Source organism: Melospiza melodia, chromosome 4 (genome assembly GCF_035770615.1).
Source record: "Melospiza melodia melodia isolate bMelMel2 chromosome 4, bMelMel2.pri, whole genome shotgun sequence".
In the NCBI taxonomy this organism is placed as follows: Eukaryota; Metazoa; Chordata; class Aves; order Passeriformes; family Passerellidae; genus Melospiza; species Melospiza melodia.
The window spans coordinates 13,498,330-13,520,887 of NC_086197.1; the positions used below are offsets into that span (position 1 = coordinate 13,498,330).

Genomic DNA, 22,558 nt, shown 5'->3' on the forward strand with positions numbered 1-22,558 from the left:
GCCACTGGAACCATTGAAAATAAAAGCAGATAAATCACAGTTCTGTGCAACAAGCTGTACTTGTGTTGCTATTTTTTTCATCTACCAGGGTCTCATTGTACCATTTGCTGAGCATACACAACTCTCAGCCCTGAGTTTCCATTTCCTTCTCTATTTCTAAGCTTGAGTTTTCACAAAGCCCACTGGCTTTGCAGCTGTGTGATCACACTGCTGTAAGCCCTGGCCCCAGAGTCTGCAGAACTGCTCAGAAAGGTGCTGAGCTTCCACAGGCTCAATTTTCCCCTCAATACCAGGGGACACAATACCATTATGAGCAGATTGACCGCTGTTGCTCATACAATATTATTCCTCACATTAGGTTATGAGCATTACATCTACTAGACAATTTTTATCAGGCAGGAAAACAATTTGTGTCACTCTTCTACTGCCAGTAAGACACAGAGTTACAATGACATTGATGACAGAGTGCACAGCACAACTTGGAACTGGCACGACAGCTGTAATCCTGTCACCCTGTGGAGAAAATAATGCTGAAAAACGAGGGAGGAAGGGGTGAGACTGGGAAAATATTACTAATAGAGAGGATTGGGTTTTTAGAAAAGTTTGCCTCACCTCTGCAGCTGAGGTGACTGAACTGAAGAAGTAAAATTCAACCATAGGACCTGCAAAACGTAAATCAATTTGGATTTACCTAGCACAGAATTGGAACCCTGTCCCTTCAGTTTCTATTTTCTTTCTTTATTTTTTTAATGTTTCACAGTAACAAAATATAGCTTGATGATTTTTCTACTTTTACCTTGAGTTACATAATATAACTTAATGCTTCTTAATTTTTCTGGTCCACATAATTTAATTACATATGAAATCAAAAGGCAGGTGGAAAGGCAAAAAGGAATAGAGAAAAATAACAGAGAAGAAAAAAGAAGGAATGAAAGAGAAGAAAGAAATTTTTTAGCATTCAAAATTTGTGGGGGAAGTTTGAAAACATGTACTTTACAAGACAAAATCTGGAGGCAGGAAATGAAATACACACACATACAATTCAAGGAATTTTCCAAAGTAATTTTTCCCCTGAAGATCTTGTGATTTTGAGGTGAGATGCAACTGACTCATTATTTTGAATTCAAGAGGCTGTAAATACTGACACACACTTCACTGTTCTGGACTGTGAAAAAAAACAATCACAAAAGTAATAGCTTTTTATGCCTGAAATTGGGAGCTGGGCATCTAGTGCTTTGCAGAATTGTCCTCCAAAAATCCTGTTTCTGGTAACCTTTTCTGCTTTCCCTTACTTACCAGTGCTTTGCAGAAATGATGAGCCCATGCCCACAGCAATTTCTCTGTGGTCCCTGCTCTGGCCAGCACAGCCCTGCCCCTGTCATTGCACGTCTGTGGTGATGCCAGGAAGTTCCTCACATATCTGCAGAGATTTAAATTCCATTTAAACAACCAGCCCTGCTGAAGTAGGTTGAGTGGGGAGATTTTGCCTGGTGCAGCCCAGCCTCTCACCCCTCTGTCCCTCAGTTTGGAAGAGTCATCTTTGTTGAGGCCCAGTAATGTCAGCAGACCCATCAAGTCACATTTAAATCTGCTCAAACACTGGAAGACAAAAATAAAGCTAGTAATACAGGTGAGGCAAACAAGTGAGCACTAAATGAGTCAGTTAAGTTGTGCTGGGGAAAGATAAAGAGAAGGAAAAGATAACAGAGGAGAAGCAGTAGAATGAGTTAATGATAACTGGGGACTGGGAAGTAATGACTGGTTTGAAAACAAAAAGAGGAAAGGAAAAACCCTGCTATGAACAAAGTCTCCTTAATAAAAGTCAATGATTATTGCAAACATATGAGACGTTGCTGTACGCTGCTGAAACCAGACAAACAGTACACGCAAAAGAAGGAATGAAAACCTTGGCTTTCAGCTCGATGGAGGTAGTCAAGTGTCAAACTCCTTTGGGAAAAAGGCTTCAACATCCTTCTGGGACATGTGAAAAGCCCCTGGTTTAGCTGCTGAGCAAGTGCAAGTAGAAGACACTGGGAGTCTTGTGGCTGTGAAAGAGGCCCAGGTGGCAGAGAAGCAGTGGAAGCTGCTGGGCAGCTGTGGACAGAAAATTATAAGTCCTAATGAAAAGATGGTTTGTCTCCTTTCTTCAGGGTTTGCTCTGTTTTCAGAGACAATCTTTAGACTAGAAAATACAATACCAATACAATCTAGAGCCAGATTTTTCAAACCACTATGAGAAATACTTCAGTCTGTTGATTTTCTCATCCTGCTGCTGTCCCCCAGCACAGCACCCACCTTCCCTTTCTGGGAGAGCCCTCAGCAAGGTGGGTGCTTGGCCTCACCTCACAGGCCATGGCACCTTTTGCCTGTGTTAGTGTTGCTGACATCCATCCGAACAAAAAGTTAGGGGAATTCTGGCTGGAGTGTTGATGACAGGCGGCTCTGCCAGATCATAAATCCCAACTAATGGGTCCTCCCTGGAGATAAGCTCAGCAGTAGCCTCTAGGTGAGAGGGAAAGAAACTCACTGGGAGCCTGTTCAAGGTTAAATGCAAGCTAATGGACTTCCTTTCCGCTCTGTGCAATCTCCACGTGGCACAGATCTAAAGGGGAGCTGACAGCTCCAGCAGCTTCTTCTTACTTTTAAACCAGAACCACTGTCCTGCAACCACGGACCACCCTGCACACCAGGACATTTGGTAGCAGTTTTCTTCTCCTGCCCAGAGCAGGCAGGACCTTAAAGTTCTGTCTCTCAAGAGACACAGCTAATGAGAGGAACTGCAAGAAATCAGGGCAGAGAAACAAGGGCAGAACCAAGCAGAAAAGCTAACACATGACACAGGGTTTGGCATCCTTGTTCAAAGGGTTCAAAGGTGCTCTCCAGTCACCGTGTGTAGCACCTAGCCAGCGTGGCTGAGGCAAACCTGCTTCTGTTGGCAAGGCACACCACAGGGTGGGGTGTGTTTTGTGCAGCCACATTTCCTTCCCAGCTTTCTCACAGCAACTTCAGTGGGATTGACTTGTGGCTGAAGAGGTGCTCCAATCATGGCTGTGGCCTTGTTCACCATTTCTATCCTTACTTTTTCTAGTTTCCATCCGTTGAGCTCACATTTAGTGGAGTATTGGAGAAAACAGAATGAGCTGAGAGAGAATAGCTCTTGTACCAGTGGGGAACAAAGTGACACAGACCCCCTTATGTGTCTTCAGGAAATCTCTTTATTGTAAAAACTGGCCCCTTTTTATACCTTTAATTTCAACCTGACATAACTGAAACCAAAGCGAGACTTAACAGAACTGAACAGAAAGAAGGCAACCATTGGCTGGCTCAGCTGCCATGCTGCTCTCCACATGTTCTCCCATCTAATCACCTTCCTGCTCATACCCTGTCCACACATTCCTGCAGCCATCACAATCTCACTTCCAACTGAGTTTCTTCTCACTCATAAAGGCCTCTCACCTCTCAATCAACTCCCAACCAGCCAGCCTGCAGCTCTGCCTTTCCCATGGGACCTTCCCATGACCATAAGCCATAGAAACTTTAATAATTATAACCCCACATCCCACAAGCTCAAATCAGGTTGTGGTCTTGGACAGATACTTGCAACCATCCACGCTGGTTGAGATGTTTGAGGGGATGGATCACAGCCTGTATTTATAAGGGCCTTTGATCAAAGTCTGAGGAAAAGCAGCTGTCAGTGATCCCAGAAGGAAGAGATGTTGAAACTCCAGGCAGAAAACTGAAACTTGGGATGCACATCTTCACCAGAATGTCTGTTGAGAAAACCAGATTGCAATGGAACTGCAAGAAGGAACACATCTGATTCAGAGTCGTGTCAGGTGACAGATTCAGTACAAGCCTTTGAGGCAGCTTGGAGACAAACAAAGCTGTGATGGGACACCATGTGGGTATCCATGGGCTGAGAAAATGATGGCCAATTGAATGGGTATCAAAGAATACCAATGACATAAGTGATAAAGTGGCTACAGGGACTGATTAATGAATTAATGAAAGGAGAGAAAAAGAAAGGATGGTAACAAGTAGGAAAATAAGTGATACCTCTGTGTAAAACACAAACAGCCATCGAGGAGAAAAACTGTTTAGGGGAGTACACAACGTGGGTGTAACCAGAAGTAATTGGCTGAAATTGAATAAATGAAAATATAGAACAAATATCTTCCTGACCATGGGACTTTCTGGGCTGTGAAACAGACTCAGAAAGAAAGAGGTGCAAGCTCCAGTTCCTGAGGCATTTAAAAGAAAAATCATACAAGTGCTGTAAATCCTCTACCATCAGGGATGCAGAGTAGATGACCTAACAAATCTTTTCCACTTCAAATTTCTATATTTGATATTAAGAATCTCAAAAACCTCCAACTTGCCATGAGACAGAGAATAATAACCCAGCTTTTGGGGAAAGCCAGTGGTAATCTCATGCAGGTAAAAAGGCAAAATGTCATGGTGATGAAACAGAGAGGATAAGAGAGGAAAGAGAAGCAATGCCCTGTATTTGGCATTCAGTTTTGGACTCCTCACATTAAAAAGGACAATGAGGTGTTGTGCCATGTGCAGAGAAGGGCAACAGGGCTTGTGAAGGGTCTAGAAAACGTCTTATGGGGAATGCCTGAGGCAGCTGGGGTTTAGTCTTGAGGGGGCTCTGGGGAGACCTCATTGCTCTCTACAATTCCCTGACAGGAGGCTGGAGGGGGCCAGTCCCTTCTGCCATGCCCTCAGTGAGAAAACGACAGGATATGGCCTTGGGCTGAGACTCAGGATTTTTAAATTGGTTATGAGAAAAAAAATGTATGGGGGCATCAGGCCTTGGAAGGGGCTGCCCAGGGAGGTGGTGGAATCCCCATCCCTGGATGTGCTTAGAAGACATCTGGATCTGACACCAAGTGATACAGATTAGTGATTTAGGGGATACAGCAGTGCTGGGTTGACAGTTGGACTGGATGATGTCAAAAGACTCTTCCACCCTTGATGATTCCATGACTCTGAACAGCAACAGCTCTACTTCAGCTGTTCACCTGTGCTGATGGAAGACAGTAAATATGAATCCTTCACTGTTGAGTTGGTCTTATATTTAAAAAGGATCACTGGTTGCTAGGCTGGGGATAGTACTGTCTCTCATTTAGTTTAAGGCCAAAATGAAGCTGTAAGAGGCTGCAAAGAGTGGGCCCTAGTTTGCAAAATGGACCAAGGGGTGCCTACAGCAGTCTGGCATATTGGCCATGCAGGTGAACCAGCTCTGCATTCGATGCCAGCACACCACGCTTAGGGCAGGCACCATGAAACATGAGCTCAGCCTTGCTCTGAGAGCACCGCGGTTGGATTCCCTCTCGTTTGCCATTTTTGGTAGCACCAAATCGCTCACAGGAGCCTCCCCTATGGCAGCGCACAGCATCTTCCAGCAGCTCCAGAGGCAGCTCTGCCCTGCAGTCCTACAGGTACAGACAGAGCAGTGCCCTGCTCCCAGGCAGCTTCAGGCCTTGCAATAAAGTGGGTGCATCTAAAAACCAGCCAGGACCCCAGAAACTGCCCGTAAAATCACAGAGAGATTTGGACCAAGAGATGGCCGAGGTGTTTTTCACTTTCCCCCTGCTCTTTTCGCTCCCATCACGAGGGCTGGGGCTATACCGTGCAGGAGCCAGACAGAACCGGGCGCTGACGGGAATCACACACAAGGCAGGGGTTTGTGTCCACCCGCTGCGGGTGATTCAAACACATCCCTGAAACCGCTCTGGGGTCCGAAGGTAGGGCCAGGCCGGGCTCTAAGCACGGGCACCGGACCGGGCCAGGCCGTGCTCTGAACACGGGGACCGAACCGGACAGGGCCAGGCCGTGCTCTGAACACGGGGACCGAACCGGACAGGGCCAGGCCGTGCTCTGAACACGGGGACCGAACCGGACCGGGCCAGGCCGTGCTCTGAACACGGGGACGGAACCGGACAGGGCCAGGCCGGGCCGGGCCGAGCCGCTGGCGCCTCACGGACGCCCCGTGCCCTCAGCAGTCGCGCTGCGCTGCGCGGCCGGGGCTGCCGGAGCGGCAGCGGAACAAAGCTCGCTGTGCCACCGGGGCCCGCCCGTCCCGCTGCCCGCCCCGGGACCGCCGCTCGCCGCTTAAAGGGCCCGCGCGGTGTCAAACGGCCCCGGCTTGGCTACGGCGACACGGCCCTGCCGCGCCTTTCCAGCCTCCCTCAGCCCTGGCCGGCCCGCAGCGCACCCAGGGCCCGGCCAGAGCCAGCCGCACGCCCGCTCCGCCCGCGGGCCGGGGGCGCTGGGCCGGCGGTGGCGGTCGCTGTCGGCGCGGCCCCTTTAAGGGGCGGTGCGGGTGCCGGGAACCCACGTCAGTTTCGGCCCCGAAACTCCGGATCAATGAGCGGCGGCGCGGGGCGGGGCGCAGCACCCGGCCCGGCCCGGCCCCCGCTGCCGCCTTTCGGTTTCTCTCTTTTCCAGGAAGGAAAACACCGGCGGGGACCGGGGCCGCGCCCCCCGCCCCCCACTTCCCTTCCCGCGCCCTCTTCCCCTCTTCCCGCGCGCGCGCGCGCATCGCCTCTCGCGCGGAGCCGCGAGCACGCGCAAGGCGCACACGCGCGCGGGGTGGGGGGGCCCGGGCGGCCGCGCGCGCGCGCCCGCGGGGAGCGGCGGCGGCAGCAGCGAGGAGCGGCCCCGGCCCCGCGGCCCGACCCCCCCGCGCCACCCCGGCCCGCCGCGCCCGCCCCCGGCCGCCACTTCCCCTTGAGGGGACGGGCCGGGTCGGGCCGCGCCGCCGCGCCGGGAGAGGAGCGGAAAGTGGGGAAAGCCCGAGAACTTCCCGTCTGCCCGCCCGCGCCTGCCCCGTCGGGCTCCGCCGAGTCCCTCCAGAGAGATGTCCGAGACTCCTGCTCCGTGTTGCATCAAGGTAAAGCCCAGTCCCTCCGCTCGGCCGGCCCCTGTCAGCGCGGTTCGGGGCAGCGGGCTCCGCCGTGCTTTGCCCAGGGTTATTTTGGTGGGAAGAACTGGTTTTCCCTCTTCTGTTTTTCACGCGGGCGGGCGGGGGTCCTTGCCCCCGTTTGCGGGCGCTCCGGCCGCGGTGCCGTGGGCTGTCAGCGCCCTGCGCTGCCCGGGGGGGACACGGCGGCGGGCCCGGCTCGGCCGGCGTGGCTCTCCCGGCACGGAGCTGTGAGGGGGCCCCGGAGCCCGGCCCGGCCTCCCGCGGGCTCGGCTGCCCGCCGTCCCCGCCAGCAACTTCGTAGAAAGTTTCCTGCCGTCGGGGAGATGCAGCCGCTCCTGCTTCCGCCTGCAGTGGGTCGTGGGTCTTTCTTTCTCTCTGTCTCTTTCTCTCTGTCTTTAGTGAATTTTAATATTTTTCCCCTTCTCATCCGTATTACTGCTGTTTATTTTAGTGGTTGCGATTCCTGGCACCGCTTGCCGGTGGCAGGTAGGGGAGAGCCAGGCTGCCCGCCCGGCCCCGCTCCGGCAGGGGCTGAGGGATGTGGGATGTGTTTCCCCCTGCCCTGGCCTGCTGGAGAAGGGCTTACCCAGGGAAGTTTATCGTTTTAAGTGGAGGCGGCACGAAGCTGAGACAATGGAAACAAAATTGAGTTTCCTTTTTTGTCCAGACCCTTCCTATCTAGCAGCCCACTGCTTTCCTCTCGCCTTCCCTCACTCCCCGGCTTTGCATTTTATTTAGGAGTCGCTTTGTCTTGTTGCAAGCCAGGAATCTCCCTTCTGCTCCTGACTAACTGTGCCCGAGTAAGAAGGAGCTCTTTAGTGGTTGTCTCTCCCTGCCCGGAAGAAAGAGGTGACTTCCAGACTCTCTCTGAGGGGAAGAGCCTGGAATAAACACTTATTCAGCATGATGCTCTTTTGTTTGCTTGTCCCGTGTGCGTACGGGGGAGTCTTGCCTTCTGGATGGTGGGAACACAATTTGAAAACTTCTGGGTGTGTTTTCTCTTGCTGAGTTAAATGCAGTCAGGCCTGTGTCCCGTGAAGTCTCGTGGCTTAGAGTCTAGTTTGACTTTTCGTAACACAGACAGGCAAACTGGATAACGGGGTATTGTATGTGTGTTACTCTATGGTGAAATGCTAATGCAGGCAAAACGTGTTCTATTAACTCATTGGCTTCCTAAAGATATACAAAATGAGATATAGCTGCTGTTTTTTTCTGGTGAACCCCATGGAAAGGTAGGACGTGTTCTCTGGACCAAAGAACACAAATATCATGAAAAAGTGGTGTCATATGAGCTGTATTTCCTTGTTTTCGACGTGTCATTTTGAAAATAGGAGGCTTCCTTCTGCTCTTACTGAAATCAACAATCATGCTGTTGATTTCAGGAACTGTAAAACTGGTCCTTACCCAGTGTCACTAAGGTATATTACAGAATTGTACTGTAAGAAATCAGTTTCCTAACTGGAGAGATACAAACTTTTCCTTCAGTTTTGACATTAACAAATGCAACGTTTCCATTACATTTCAACAGTTACTGGAAAACTGATTTTTTTAAGAAGTGACTGATTGTAAACATGATCTGAGTTTACTTTTTAATGTACCTTTTGTCTACATGTAGAAACTGCTGTTACTGGCTTCTCTGTTACTGGCTATTTTAGCAGTTTCAAATTTTAAAGCTAAAACTTTGCAGTCAGAAATGTGAACTTCGAATGAAAGCATTTCTTCACCAGTCTAACCATTCTAGGTAGCTTTCCATTCAGCTTTCCTAACTATCGTTGCTTTTTGGACACTTTTTAAACCAGGTTGTAAAGGTGGTTGCATTCAGCATCTGGATTTAAGAGAAGCTGCTTAAATGGTAGCTGATTATGTGAATGCAGCTGATAATTTCTTCAGTATTCCAGTCTGGCTCATGGCATGGAATGTGACACTGAGGCAGGGGAAAAAGCAGCACAGAGTACCCCAACTTCGCTGCCTTGCTCTGGAGGGTAGGGGAGTGTTGTGCTACGTGGGTGCCACAAAGTTTCACTGGGAGCCTGTGAACGGGGAGCAGTGGTGCTGGTGGGTGTGTTTTCTTGTTTTCTTGTTCTCTTCTTGGTTTGTTGTTGGTGGTCTTTCTTCCCCTTCCTCCTCCAATTCGGGACAGGGGTGCAGGCAGTAAATGCCACAGCACCTGGGGTGATGAGCACGGAAAGGTTCAGCACAGAAGGTGAAGGCTGGTGCTTTGTTTGTGCCCGAGCTGCTCTCATCGTGTTAGAGAAGTGCTGTAACCAGATTTGGGGAAACTTTGAGGAGGTGAAGTTTTGGCTTATATTTTATTACTGGTAATCAGTATAAGCTTGCAGTAATATCTTGGATTGTGTTAAGTAGTTATCAGTATGTGTGTGTGATTGTGTATTGATGTGTGCTTGCTTTGCAGCAAGTATGTGCTGGCTGACTCCTGTGGGAGATGAAAAATGCCCTGCTGATAGCCAGAGCCTGCCAGCACTTGGGTGTGTGCTTGCCTGGCATGGCAGGCAGACCCACTGTGCGCCTGTGGCAGGCAGGTTGGGCATGTGTGTAGGGTCTAAAGCTGTGGACAGAACTCATCCTGGGGTTTAGAAGGTAAAATCTCAGGGGTGGGAGATGAGGATGAAGGTTGAGCCCTCAGTTTTTGCTACAACTTCAGGTGTCAGCATGCTCTGCATTGACTGGGAGGCTTTGGGGTTGTGGTGAGCTCCAGTCTGAGAGGGCTTGAAGGCTTTTGCCTCTGAGGTCAGCTGGGAAGGGGCATCTGGTGTGGTTGTGACAGTCAGACTCTTTTTTCAGAGATGGAATATCCGAGTTGGTAGTAAACCTGCTCCTCTGATCCTGAGCCACAGTAGTTAGCTGATGATATTGTTGTAAATAGTGCCACGGTGTTGGCACTCATTACAGTACTGGCAAGTGATCCTTAGGGCCTCACCTCTCCTCCCACAGATGGGAGAACTGAGGCACCAGGGGAGTGTAAACATCTTGGCAAAGACATACACGGGAGCAAAAGCTCAAGGGGAGACAGACTAGCAGTTTAGGCACAGATGATGATTTTTGTGATTAATTAAGGTCCATGTGGTGATAAGTTCTGTTCAAAACCTCACCTGGAGCTTTCTGATTGTCAGGATCCCCTTAATTTTTTGCCTGAAATGAATATACCTTGAGAATATCACTGTGGTGTCATACAAAAATTCAAAATACAGCAGGCAAGTGGAGGGCTCCCAAAGGGCACAGTTTAATTTGTTTATTTTTTATAAATATGACACTTTCAGTTGCTTAGTCTGACTTACCATGAGACCATACAATTGTGCTGGCACAAGTGTGGAATTGTGTGGGAACTAAAACTGGGGATATGGGGATAGATCAGCTGCTTCAGGTCTTGCAGACCAGGAGCTCTCAGAGCCCAGGGTCCCTTGTGTGCCCTGGCTGATGCTTGAGCTGAGAGTGCTTTCTGTGGGCAGCACTGGAGGCACAGAGCCGCACTGAAATCAGGTTTCACAACTGTTTCAGTGCAGATTTTATGTAGGTGCAAGCTTGGTGGATGTAGGTGCTCTCTCTTGTGCTGAGCTCAGTGGGGTGGCTGCAGGAGTCCTTCAGCACAAGATCCTGTAGCTGAAGGGCTTCACAGAGTGCTCATTTGGATTGGAGGATTTACTTTGTAATAGTTTAATAAAGGCAGAGGAAAGAAAAGCTAAAGGGCAAGGAATCAGTGTAGTGTTTGAGTTTTCAATCAGTTTCCCCTGACTGACTTTTTCGATGATGGGTTATGTCTCCTGCTACCTTATTGATGCTTTTTCTCTCTCACTGAAGGCTTCCCGTGCTGAGGGACTGTTCAGCTCCTCATGGCCAGAATCTGCTGCCCCCAGCCAAGGCTGAGTATCTGTTCCTTAGTGTTTACTGGTGTACAGGGAGGAGGATCCTCCTTCTGTTAGTGCCAGTGACAAAGCTGTCATTAAATCCAGTCGTGGAGGATTGAATGGTAGAAGAGCAGTGTTTGGAAGTACATACTATTTAACACCTGATTAATCACTTAACTCCTTGGCACCAAGTAAATTGAATCCCTCTGAAGCAAAATTTTACTAGCACTGCCCCAATTAAACAGTGGTCATTAGCATTCACTGTGTCATTACAGGTGAAGTCAGTTTCCTGGGAGGCAACCCATTAAAAGAGCATCTTGAATCTGAAATGCCCCAGTGAAACAGAGTATACTTTAATGATAATTTAAATGCATATTGCAGCGTGCATCCCAAAGCGCCTTGTGGAGGGAGGTGGCTAAACGGTGCTGTGCTGATAGAAATGATGATAAGAGGGACATGAAGTCTTCCACGGTGACACAGAAGCAATCTTTCTGCCTTTTAGAAAAGTTATCTGAGTCCTTCAGTGCTTGAGTTCTGAGTTCTTCTGACAAAAGTTCTCCTAATAACCTGCTTACTGCAGGAAGGGGAGACAACTGAGGTGACTGGTGGTTTTGGCCAGTAATACAGTTTTGACCTACAGTCCAAAAATTGGCTAACTTGTTTTAGGGTTCTTTTTGCATATGTTTGTTTTGGAGTATTTTGTAGTTCGCTGCCTTCAGCTGAGCATCCCCAGAGTACCAACAGCTCAAAAGCCAGTGCTGAAATTGATCTGAAAGTGATTGCCTTGTCTTTTGCTTTCCCTATCTGTGAAACAAGCATAAAATAATAATAAATGTGCCTATGCAGGGCATTAGCAGGGCTAAGTACTTGTGATGCAGCATGGAAACAAACAGTGTTTACTACAGAAATCAGGAACAATGATCTGATTTGTACCTGGCTTTTTAGTTCACACAGTGCTTTGGGGGGCAGGGATTTGGTGGTGGTTGTTTGGCTGTTGCTTTTTGGTGTGGGCCCCCTATTTCTGCTGAGCAGCAGTTGGAGCTTCAGTGTGTCCTGAGGTCTGGATCAGCCACACGTGGGCAGGGTGGTGTTTCTGTGCCCACAGCCTACATGGAAGGTGGCTTTGGAGGAGGCTGGCACGTGTTGCTGCCACAATCCTGTTCCTGGCCCAGGGCAGGAGCACCTGGCAGGGAGGGATGGCAGCCAGATGTGGCTGCCACAGCAGTCCCCATCGCCCTTCCCAGGGCTCCCTGGAGCTGGATGCAGAGCAGGCTCCATGCACAGTTGTTCCAGGTGTTAATTCCTTCCCTGGTGAGGACAGGATGATGATGAACTGCTAGCATTGCCACAATAATTAAGTTTTAAGTTGCAGTGTGTCCCTGTGCCTCCCAAAGGAAGGAGGCTGCCTGGAGCAGCCATGGTGGGATGTTCCTCCAGGCAGTTGTGGAGCAGCCGAACCAAACCCAGGTATGTTCAGCCTGAGCAAAGAGAGCAGAGACCAAACTTCTGTGCTTTAGCAGAGGAGTTGCGCCTATTGATTCCTGCTAGTGTGGGTTATTTTTTAGGTCTACAACCCATGCCAAATTTAGACATACTGGTTCTGATGTTGCTGACTTGTCTTCAGGCAGTGTTTTGTTGAAGCACAGAGAACTACAGCTTTTGGTTTTTTCTTTTATTTTCTTTTTTTTTTTTTTCTTTTTTTTTTTTTTTTTTTTTTTTTTTTTTAATGCCACAGCTGGCAGGAAAATAAATGCAGAAAACTCCAGCCAAAGTTAAACTTGTTTGTGGAATGTCCTGGAGCACTGGTAAATAAAGGATTTTGAAAAGGGTTAAGCTTTTCACTGATAGATGGTATCATCTGCTGTAATGCTATGAAGCTCTGGGTACAGCAGTTAAGGAAAGCCATAAATGATTTTTCATCTAAATGAATTTCCAAAGGTTATTCCTTGTTAAACCACATGCAGTGTTTTCACTTCCGTGTTGTTCTTGTATAGTTTGCAAAGACTGTCTTGGTTAGGACAGTCTGGAGAGAAAAAGGGTGTGAAGGAGATTGTCACTGCAGTGTGTGTTGGTGTTCTGTGGAATGTAGCACATAGAAATATATAGCATTGTAAATAATTTTCAAGATGTGTATATTGCCAAGAGTAGCACTGGGTGTAACTGCAAGAGATGTCTTAACACAACTCCAAAAAAGTACTTTGGATGTGGCAGCTGGATTTCACATATTTAACTATTAACAGCTGCCCAATATTAAATCCAGAATTTGGATGTTTAATTTTAAACTAAAGTTAAATATTATTATGAATAGGGACAATGAATGATTTCTTGGATTTTTTTTTTTTTTGCTTGTGTTTGCTTTTGTTGCGGGTTTTGTTTTGGGATTTTTCTAGCCAGCTCAAGTAGGGTCTGATGAAGAAATTGTAAATTATTCGTTTTAGGAGTTTATTCTGGAGAAACCCAATTTGCCAACTACTAAGGACTATCCTTAAACCTGATGAAATGAAGCAGAGAGTGAGGTTCTTTATGTGGTTCAAATTTCAACTGAATGTAGCTGAAGTGATTTTTTTCATGATGTCTTCAGTGGGATCCTCCAAAACATCTCTTAACAGAAACTAGGAATGCTTTCTACATGGTCTGGGATTCTGTGGAAATCTATGAACTTGGAGCTCCACTAGGTAAATAAAATGTCTAATAACAGTGCCAGAGATAGCAGTACTAAAATTCAGAGATGGATTTACCCAGATAGTAGGGCCACAACAAGGCATTCTGTAGCTGCAAACCATGTTTCCCCTTTATGTTCCTCATTTTTTCTTACAAAAGATTTCACATCTAGGTAGTTTCCATCATTGGTGGAGCCCCATGAAGCTTTGCTGATGCTCTTGGAGGTCAAATGCAGTGATGCCAGCATTTACAGCAATACTGGGGAGCCCTTTCCTGACCTTCTCTAAGGTCTACATTGTGATTTCCCCTCTCTATGACAAAACTAACAGTTTTTTCTCCTGGTGGGTTAGAATTGGAGATAGTTGTTTACCACATTCCCTCTTGAATGGCTTGTTCTCATCTTCCTGCTTGCCTTGTGCTTTAAAACACGGCCAAAGCCAAGCGTTTTCTGACCTGGCCAAAGCTGAGCTTTGTAGAGTGTGAGGAACTTGAGGTTCTGGGCTGAGGCTTTTGCTTCCCCTTGTCACTGGAGGCTACTGAGAAAAACATTCCTCAGCAGATGGATCTTCCCTGGCACATTTGTGAGAGGCTGCTTGGATGTTTCCAGTGGGCACCGCTGTAAAGGACTGGCTGCAACCTAAAGCCTGCAGAGCCAAGGAGGTGGTGCTGATGGGCCATTGTCACTTGTGCCACTGCCCTTCTCCTGTCATGGTCCCAGCAGTGTCACTCCAGCTCCATGGGCACGGCTCCCTGCAGTTCAGAGCACTGCTGCTGGCTTGGGCAGCCTGGTGGGGACACGTGCAGGTGTTGGATGCCCATGCCATGCTGGGTGCACACCTGAGTGGCAGACCCACCATCTCCCGGGAGGTGAGGACATGAAGGGCTGGGCTGCTTTCACAGAGGGATGAGGATGCACTCAGTGCTGCCAGGGGTTCCAGGAAGGGCACCAACTTGCAGGAACAGGAGTGTTGATGGCTGTGAATTCCATTCTCAGTTGGCAGGCTGAATGGTTGTGTCACTGTCTTGTGACTTGAGCAAATGTGCTCTCTGGAAGAGGACCTGGGGAAGACTGTGGGAGCAGCTTCCAGGAGAAGGTTATGGGATGTAAAATGTTTCACGGCTTGTGGCATGTATCACCCATTGTACAGTAAACACTGGGCTCCTGTACACTGGGGATCCTGTCCCAGCAAACTGCCTCACAGCAGCTGAGTCATCAGAGCCATCCATGACTGACCATGTGCTGGCTTCTATTACCTCCCAATGGGGACAAATTACAACCTCAAAGTGAGAAGAGAGTGAATTAATCGTGTATGCAGAGCCAATTAGCACAGCCAAGTGAACTGTGTTGACAGGCAGTGGCTGCAGGCCTGGAGGAGTGGGCAGAAAGTGCAGGGATGGGGGTTTTCCTTGGTAGTTTTGAGTGGGGCACTTTCAAAACTTTCTGCTTAATAGAAGCCCCAAGGTCTGTTTGAGATGTTCAGTACTGTTTGCTGACAGACCTCCCAGAACTGGTCTGGCACCTGGGATCATATTTTAGGAAATGGTTTGGTTAGTGAATGAAAGAGAAAGCTGAGCTCAGTTTTCCATTTGGGGTGAAATAGGCAAAAAAAAAAAAAAAACATAGTGGGAAAGCAACAGAGAGTAAAATAGAAATTATCTGTATATTGCAGTTTGAATCTATTCTGTTTATCAGTTTTGATTACAGTGTGCCTTTCTGACTACTGGAAAATACACAGAAATGTGCAGTGGAGTTGCCTCGGGAAGCTTCTGTAGGAAGACAGGCTGCAGTGCCTAGGAACTTTTTGGCTTGGAAAGGAGACTACTGAGGGAGATCTAATAGAAAATTGTAAAATTGCACAGCAGTGTAGGAAGGAGAGCAACTCCTGCTAGTTCATAGTTAAGAGCAGGCAATGACCTTACTAGCCAGGGAGATTAAAACAAGTGCTTCTTCCATCTCTGGAGCTTTGGAGCTCACTGCCGCAGGGTTGTGTGGAGGCTAAAAGTGCAAATAGATTAAAAAAAGAGGGTGGATGAACATGAGGAAGATACTAACAGCCTGTGTGTGGGGGAACCTCCCTCTATTTACCCTGGGGAAAGTTAGCTTTTTCTGTGTGCTAAACCTTTCCCAAAACAGAGACTTCTTTTGGGGATAAGATCATAGGCTTGCTCTGATGCTGTGTAGGAATTCAGATGCTTCCATATAAAATTTTGTACCCTGGAAGGATGGTCTTAAATACACTTCTCCCTCAGGCTCTTGTCTATGAATCAAGACTGCCCCAGCAGTCTTGATTTCAAGAAGTCTAGTTAATTGTTAGTGAGAAGAGAGCTAAGGAAGAGTTGGTGTCTGTGACTCGGAGGCTCATGAAGTCAAGGTTGCTTGGACTAGCAAGAGATTGGCTTTGCTTCTGTTCTTACCCAGATTCAGATGCCAGAAGGGAAAACTTTGAGGGAATGCACAAAACTGGAATTACAGCTCAGGATTTGAAAAAGTTTTCTGGTTTTGAGGAAGAGACAATTGATTGTTTCTAAGAGCCAAATGTGGGTTACCCGTGCTTTTCAGAGGTTCCTAATTACCATTAGCAGCCTTGTGAAATGTCTTGCTGAGGCATTAGCTCCTTTGCACGTGTGTGACAAATGGGGTCCCAACTGGAGCTTGTAGCAATGGGCATCAGAGCTGCTGCTTTCACTGCCTGGCCAAATGTTGCAAACATTCACTCAGCTGTGTCACTTGCTAAGGAATGCTGTCATTTGTACAGACTTTGCATCATGCTTTGACTGTGTTTGTTTCTGGTGGGTATTTTTTTTTTGGTTTGTTTTTAAATGGCAAACAGAGGAATGGCCGTACAAAATCAATTCTGGTATTATTTTGCATGTGTAGTTTTTAGGTATTTTCCTAAAGAGAGAGTGATTCACAGTGTTGGATGGCCATTAAAATGTATTGATGTGCAGCGAAAAATGACTTTTCACCTAAATTTAGTTCTCCTCTGTGCTAATCTATACAATGCCCACAAATATCTATTTAAGTAATTGGATAGTCTCATAAAGATTTCGTTAGGTTTTTATTTTGGCAAATAACAAATTACTTTATTTGCTGAATGATTGATTTTTTTGGTAATAATTTTGCATGTTGTTATGATTGGCTTTGCAGTGAAATCTAATTGCAAGTGCAGTGTCCAGCATCAAAATCTGAGCATTAAAAGTAGTTCTTAAGAAGAAAGAAAGGTTTACAATTGATGAAATGGAAGTATCTGGTACATTTTCAAGTGATATTATGGAATAACAAGCTTTTTTCTTAAGCACATGAATTTTCATTTTTTTAATTGTACTGATTGTTTTCTGCCATGTTGATTTAGTGTTAGTAGATTTTGTACCCTCACCTCTCACCTTTTGTTGACTGGAGGAAGGAAACAAGCTTTCTGTTTCTGCAGCCCTAAAGCATTTCCCAGCTTTGGGTGATCTAGTCATTGTAATGAACTAATTGCCTGAACTGGAAGAAGAAAATCTTCTCTCCATATCTGTTACCAGAAGCTTTGCTCTTTGACAGGTTCAGGCTCTAGAGGTAGAACAGTGGGTCCCACTTATTTGAATGTGCTTTGGCACTAAATATTGTGCTTGGGATTTATCTTTAAAATTGTTTTCTCCTATTGTTGTTATACCTGGATATCAATACACTCTAGTTTCACATTTCTTAGTTTGTATTAAATAAAAAAAAACCCCAAATCCCTTAAAATTTCAGTTTTTAAAGGAAGTGGCCTGGAAAAATTGTACATGTTGAGACACAATGCCTTGAATGCAGTGCCAGTCAGAATCTTTTTCTCTTCTCTGCGTGTTACCCTCTCTACTGTTTTCATTTAATGCTTTAGTGGTGAGCTCCATCTTCAGCCACAGAGTGCTGCAGCAATGGATATCAGCTGATTTGAGAGATTCCTCCAGTCTGGCCTCCAGGTTTGGCTCTGCAAGCAGGAAGGGGAGCCGTGGTAGCTGCAGAACAGGCTGCTGGTTCCAAATGACCCAAACCCCTTATGGCAGCAGTGTTCTTGGGAAGAAAAGGCTCAGAAGAAACAGGTTTAGCTCATGTCCTGTAGTAGGGGTGTGATACCCAAAAGTCTCTGTTAGCTCCATGTTTGTGTTGTCCCTCCCCATGAGGGAGGAGGCAGGACTGTCCTGTCTCACAGATGGGAGCAGTGTGGCATCATGGAGTCCCTTGGTGCCCGTGGGCTGCAGCTCAGTGGCCCTGTGCTCCACCACAGGGGGTCCCCAGGCCCTTTGCCTGCAGGGTCCCCCCTCCCTGCTGGCTGGGCAGGTGATGCTCTGCCCCTCCATCACTCCTGCTGGCTCTTCCTGCTTGGGGTGACAACCTCATGGCCCTGATGCATGTCCCCAGGAGGTGAAGGCTGATGTCACCATCACTTCAACAAGTGGAGTTATGGGGTGAACCTAAATACTGATGAAAGAGAGATCTGTTTTCCTTCAGTCTAGACTGGGGTTTCATAATTCCCTGTTTCCCATCACTGGTCCACAGAGCACCTTGTCATATGAAAAATACCTGTTCAGCTCTGTAGGCTTCAGCCTTCTTTTTGTTGAACAAGAGAAGTCTTTTCCCAAGTAACAACTGAGATTCTGTAATTTTCTTAGCCTCAATTAAAAGATTAGCATAGGTAGACCCAGGTTGTTGGCAGATGGTTGGCACAGCAGTGAGGAAGGTGTAGCCCCTTCCATGATTTGCCTATTGAGGACATTGAATGCTGGCCTGGAGTGAGGCTTAGAGCATATTTACATTTAAACACTACCGTGAGTCTATGCATATTTAAATCTCCACCTTCTAAAGAGGAAAAAACCAGCAAACCCCAAAATAAATTAAGGGATCTAATAGAGTAGAATTGAGTTGGCTGGAGTGATAACTTTTGGGGATGGAGAAAGTACTATTTTTGGGTTGCTCTCTACATAACACCTGAGAAACAGAGCCACTTTGCACTGACTGGTCCTCAAAATACTTTTAATCAAATTACTTGCAAAAAAAAAGAAAAAAACAACAACAACAAAAAAGTGGTTTAGTTGGTATCTGTGACTCTGGAAATAAATACATCTACTTGAAAACCAGACATTTTTGCTCAGAATTTGTCCCTGTGGGTTTTCTGAGAAAACTTACCACAGTCTTCCAAGTTCCAACACACTGCTCACCTGCATGTTTTTGTAGCCACATGTTGATGGTGAGAGCCCAGGCGGGCTGTCCTGCACTTCAGGGCTGGAATTTCTCTCTTGATTTCCAGTGAAGCTCCCAGGCTGTGCTGCTCTCAGCCCACCCACCCTCACAGCCAGACACACAGAAATTTAAAGGTTTTCTGTGGCACTGCTGCAAGGTGAAGCATGGGGAGGCTCTCCACACAATTGTAGAGAGGGAGCTGTTTGAACCAAGCAAAGATCTGATATCTGTAATCCTGTACACCTACTCTAGGCTGTGGGATTTGATGTAGTTGTAGGAAGGAAAACAAGAACCAAAGAAGTAGGGTGGGCTTGAAACTGAAGAAATTAAAAGCCAGGATGAAGAGTTTGCGATGATGACCAGCAAGATCCATTGCAGACTCCTGTGGAAATCATAAAAAATCATAAAAATCAATTGCTTTAGTCATGAGAGGCAGAGGCAGGGAGAAGCTGAATTGCAGAGGGTTATTTCTCATTGTATGGGAGGATCAGATGGAAGCACCTGGCAGTTTAGGAGAGTGGGAAGTCTGTTTTCATACAACATGCAGTGAGGTTCCAAAACTTGCTGCCAGCAGGTGTAATGTGGGGCCAAGCAGGCAATTGTTCTCAGCAGACAGTTCCTACTACACAGATTTATCCAGGACCATTCACTGCAAAGAGAACAGCTGTGGTCCTTGGTTCAGAAAAACCCTAACCTGTGGATTTCTGTGGGTGTGTGCAACAGAGAGTTTATTCCTTGTGCTCTTACCCTGAGCATTTCCTGCTGGGTGTTGCTGGAAATGTGGTATTAGCTTAGACAGACCTTTGAGCTGACCAGGACTACTGTGTTTTTCCATTTTAATTTAGGACTTTCATATTTGGTGCTTGACTCTGTGCAGATGCCTCTGACAAGTGGAAAAATAACAGGAAAACCTCTCATGTGAATCAGACCTTCTGCTCTGGTTCTTGATCTTGTTGTGCTATTTCCTTAGCAGAGGTAACCTGACCATCTGAAATTCATGAGAGGAATGTTCTTCAGACTATGAAATGAATTTTGTTTGGGAAAATTCCTGGGGATTTTCCTATCCTTGACACTCCTCTTGGGCTGTGATGCTATTTATTGGCATAAAGTGCCTTGACCTATTTTATTTCTCGAGGCTTTTCTCAAGATTTGGCTGACAGAGGGTGGAAAAAATAATCAGATTGTTAGATAATTCAAATGCTGTGTGCTGTGTCAGGCACACCTCTTCTCATGTCTGATAAGTGAACACAGTTCCTTACATGCAACTTTCTTCAGATGGCACAAACATGTAAGCACATGATGAACAGGTGTTATACAATACAGGGACAATTCCAGCACTTCCATTAATTTATTCAGTTGGCATGCCTGAAACCTGCATGGAGTGACTATCTTGCTTTGACAGTTCAATCTTTTTACCTTTCAATCCTTGACTCTTCTTTTCAAATTCCTAAAAGCTGGGAAAATTGAGGAGGAAGTGTTGCTTACTGAGTGCCTGGACTTCATTTTTCTACACATAACTTAAAAAATGATCAAGCCAGCAGACAGGAACCTTCTGGTGGGACTGTGTGTGCACCAAATGCTTTCCTTCAGTGCAAGTTGAGCTGTTTCTCAAATGGTGCTTGTCCTGTGCTAGTGCAGTTAGTGGGCAGCTGGAACTAGAGAAGGGAGCTGGCTAAAAAGGGAAAAGCTCAACCTGCAGATGCTTCTGTGACCTTTACAAAGCTCCCCATCTGGAATGGTGTCCTAGAGCGGGCAGGCATCCCCACCGTAACAGCCTGCTCTCACACTGTGTGTCGTTGCCTGGCTTTAGGTAGGACTGAGTTGTGGTGCCTGTGAAGCACAACTTGCTCACCCCTAATTCTCCTGAGGTCCTGTCCCACTGCAGAGTCACCTCTGGGACCTTCCTTTGCTGCTCTAGGTGCTGGCTACAGAGCCTCCTCAATGTCTGAAGACATTGCACCAGCTATCAACACATTAAAACAGAAGCAGAAAGTCCCAAAAGATGCTGATAGCTGAAGAAATTCTATTTTTCCAGTGTTAAACACAAGGAAGTTAATTTTATCATTCCATACAAAAGCAAATTGAAGTATGTCTGTGTATCCCATGCAAAGTCTGGACAGGCATTTTCCTAACCCACTGTGCAAGCACAACAGTAACATGACCAAAGACTGTACTATTTGCCAGGTTTCATAGATAAATCTTTCATTTCTAACTCACTTGTACCCAACTATTTAGCTCCTGAATTTCCCACTCAGGCTTTGGGCATTGCTGGGTTCATGGTGCTGGAGTGCCATCAGTGACAGATGAGCAGTTAGTGGTGCACTCCTTAATGCAGAACTCACTTTAGGCAGGTGAAGCAGGGCTCAATTTTACCATACCTGCCTTTTCTAGTGCTCAGCCCACCCCTTTCTCACCGTTACAGATGGATAGCCCTGCACAGTCGTACTGAATTTTTCTTCAGGTTTGTACCTCAAGTTTTACCTCACCCTTCATACTTTTGAAGCCACAGTCCTTAAAAGGGGTGGTGGTGAGGATACTGGGAAAACACCACCCTGGGAGACTGAAGTGTTTGTTCTTGAAGTCCCTTGAAATGGGAGCTAAATGATAAGCCTTGTTTTAGAAAGCAGAAGTATTCTATCTGATCTTGTCCTTCCAGTAGGGAAAAAAAAAGGTGAGCATTTGATAATTTATATAGCAATATGGTCCTAAACTTGGATTGATTTAGACTGCTAATGGAAAGTACTTTGACTTTTTAACTGTGTGGTGTCAGATGAAGGGATAATCTTGGACTGTCTGATTTCCCATTGCTGCTGGGTTGCACAGCATCTGCCTGAAATGAAAATGCAGTGTGCAGATACCAGTGTGCAAACATAGTGGGCTCACAGGGCCTGCCTTCCCTCCATTTCTCAGTCTCAGGTCTCACTGGTGTTCATTGTTAATTATTCTGGCTCTGGACTTGTTAAGAAACCCTGAAACCCAAACATTTTTCCAGGCACAAGTCATTTGTGCTGGGATATTTGTTTAACTAGTGACTGGCCTTCTCTTGTTTTTCCTCTTACTCATAAGAGGCGAGGATCTTTGAGGATGATGAAAAGAAGAGTCCTGCTCAAAATATGGTGAGGCATGTGAAAATTGTAACTCCACCAGGGGTTCTGGGGCTTTGTTCTAGGTTGACTCTGCCAATTCCTGAATTATACAGCGTGGCTGTACAACACTGTCACACCATCCTTGCCTGCCCTGACAGTGTCTCTGAAGGAGTATTTGCTCATATCCAGCTTTGAGTTGATCACTTCTCCATAAATTTTTAACCGTTCTTTAAAGGCACTACAAAAGTGCACCACTGTTGTTTCACTGAGGTTAAAGTTTGATGAAGCTCTTGAGGTAAGGTGGTGGCACCCTGAAGGATCTCGTTCCACCCTTCCCCTTCCTTCTGCCACGGGCTGGCACAAATGGATGTGTGCATGGCAGGGCAGCAGGCCTGGGTGAAAATGGACAGCTTGTGCTAGGGCAAGGCACAGCCTGGGGGGAACGTGGGGAGGGCAGGGCATGGTTTTGTGGTGGTGGTGCCAACAGATCTGTGATTAAAGCATTGATGAAACTCTGAATAAACCTTGGCTGGATCTGTGTTACATGACTTCAGAACTGCAGCTTTTAAGGATTCACACCTACTTTCTTTACAAAAGCTGTCCCTTCAGGCTAAGTAGATTAAATATAGGAAAAGTGGTCAGGGGTTCAGGAAAACTTGATGGTTCTTTTGCTGAGACACCATCTCAGCTTAAAAAAAAAAAAAAAAAATACACCAGGCATCTGAAGCAGCATGGGTTGCTGTTGGAGAGTGAAGGGTAGAGCTGTTTCCTGGAGGTCTGAATGAGCCTTGTGGTACCAGTGTGAGGCTCT

The 22,558-nt window shown here is 46.7% G+C and overlaps 1 protein-coding gene across 3 annotated transcripts in view; it reads left to right on the forward strand.

Moving 5' to 3' along the window:
- Positions 1 to 6,749: 6,749 nt before the first annotated feature.
- The window catches only part of ETV6 (ETS variant transcription factor 6), a 121,192-nt gene continuing 105,383 nt past the window's right edge, over positions 6,750 to 22,558 (forward strand). Inside the window, exon 1 of one of the 3 annotated variants that reach the window (XM_063153959.1) lies at positions 6,750 to 6,901. Coding sequence is in view for 2 of the 3 variants with exons in the window: in XM_063153957.1 (XP_063010027.1) it covers positions 6,869 to 6,901 (33 nt within the window). In the remaining variant the exon portion in view is untranslated. The remainder of the gene's footprint in view (positions 6,902 to 22,558) is intronic. The other 2 variants (XM_063153957.1, XM_063153958.1) reach the window with 2 other exon arrangements.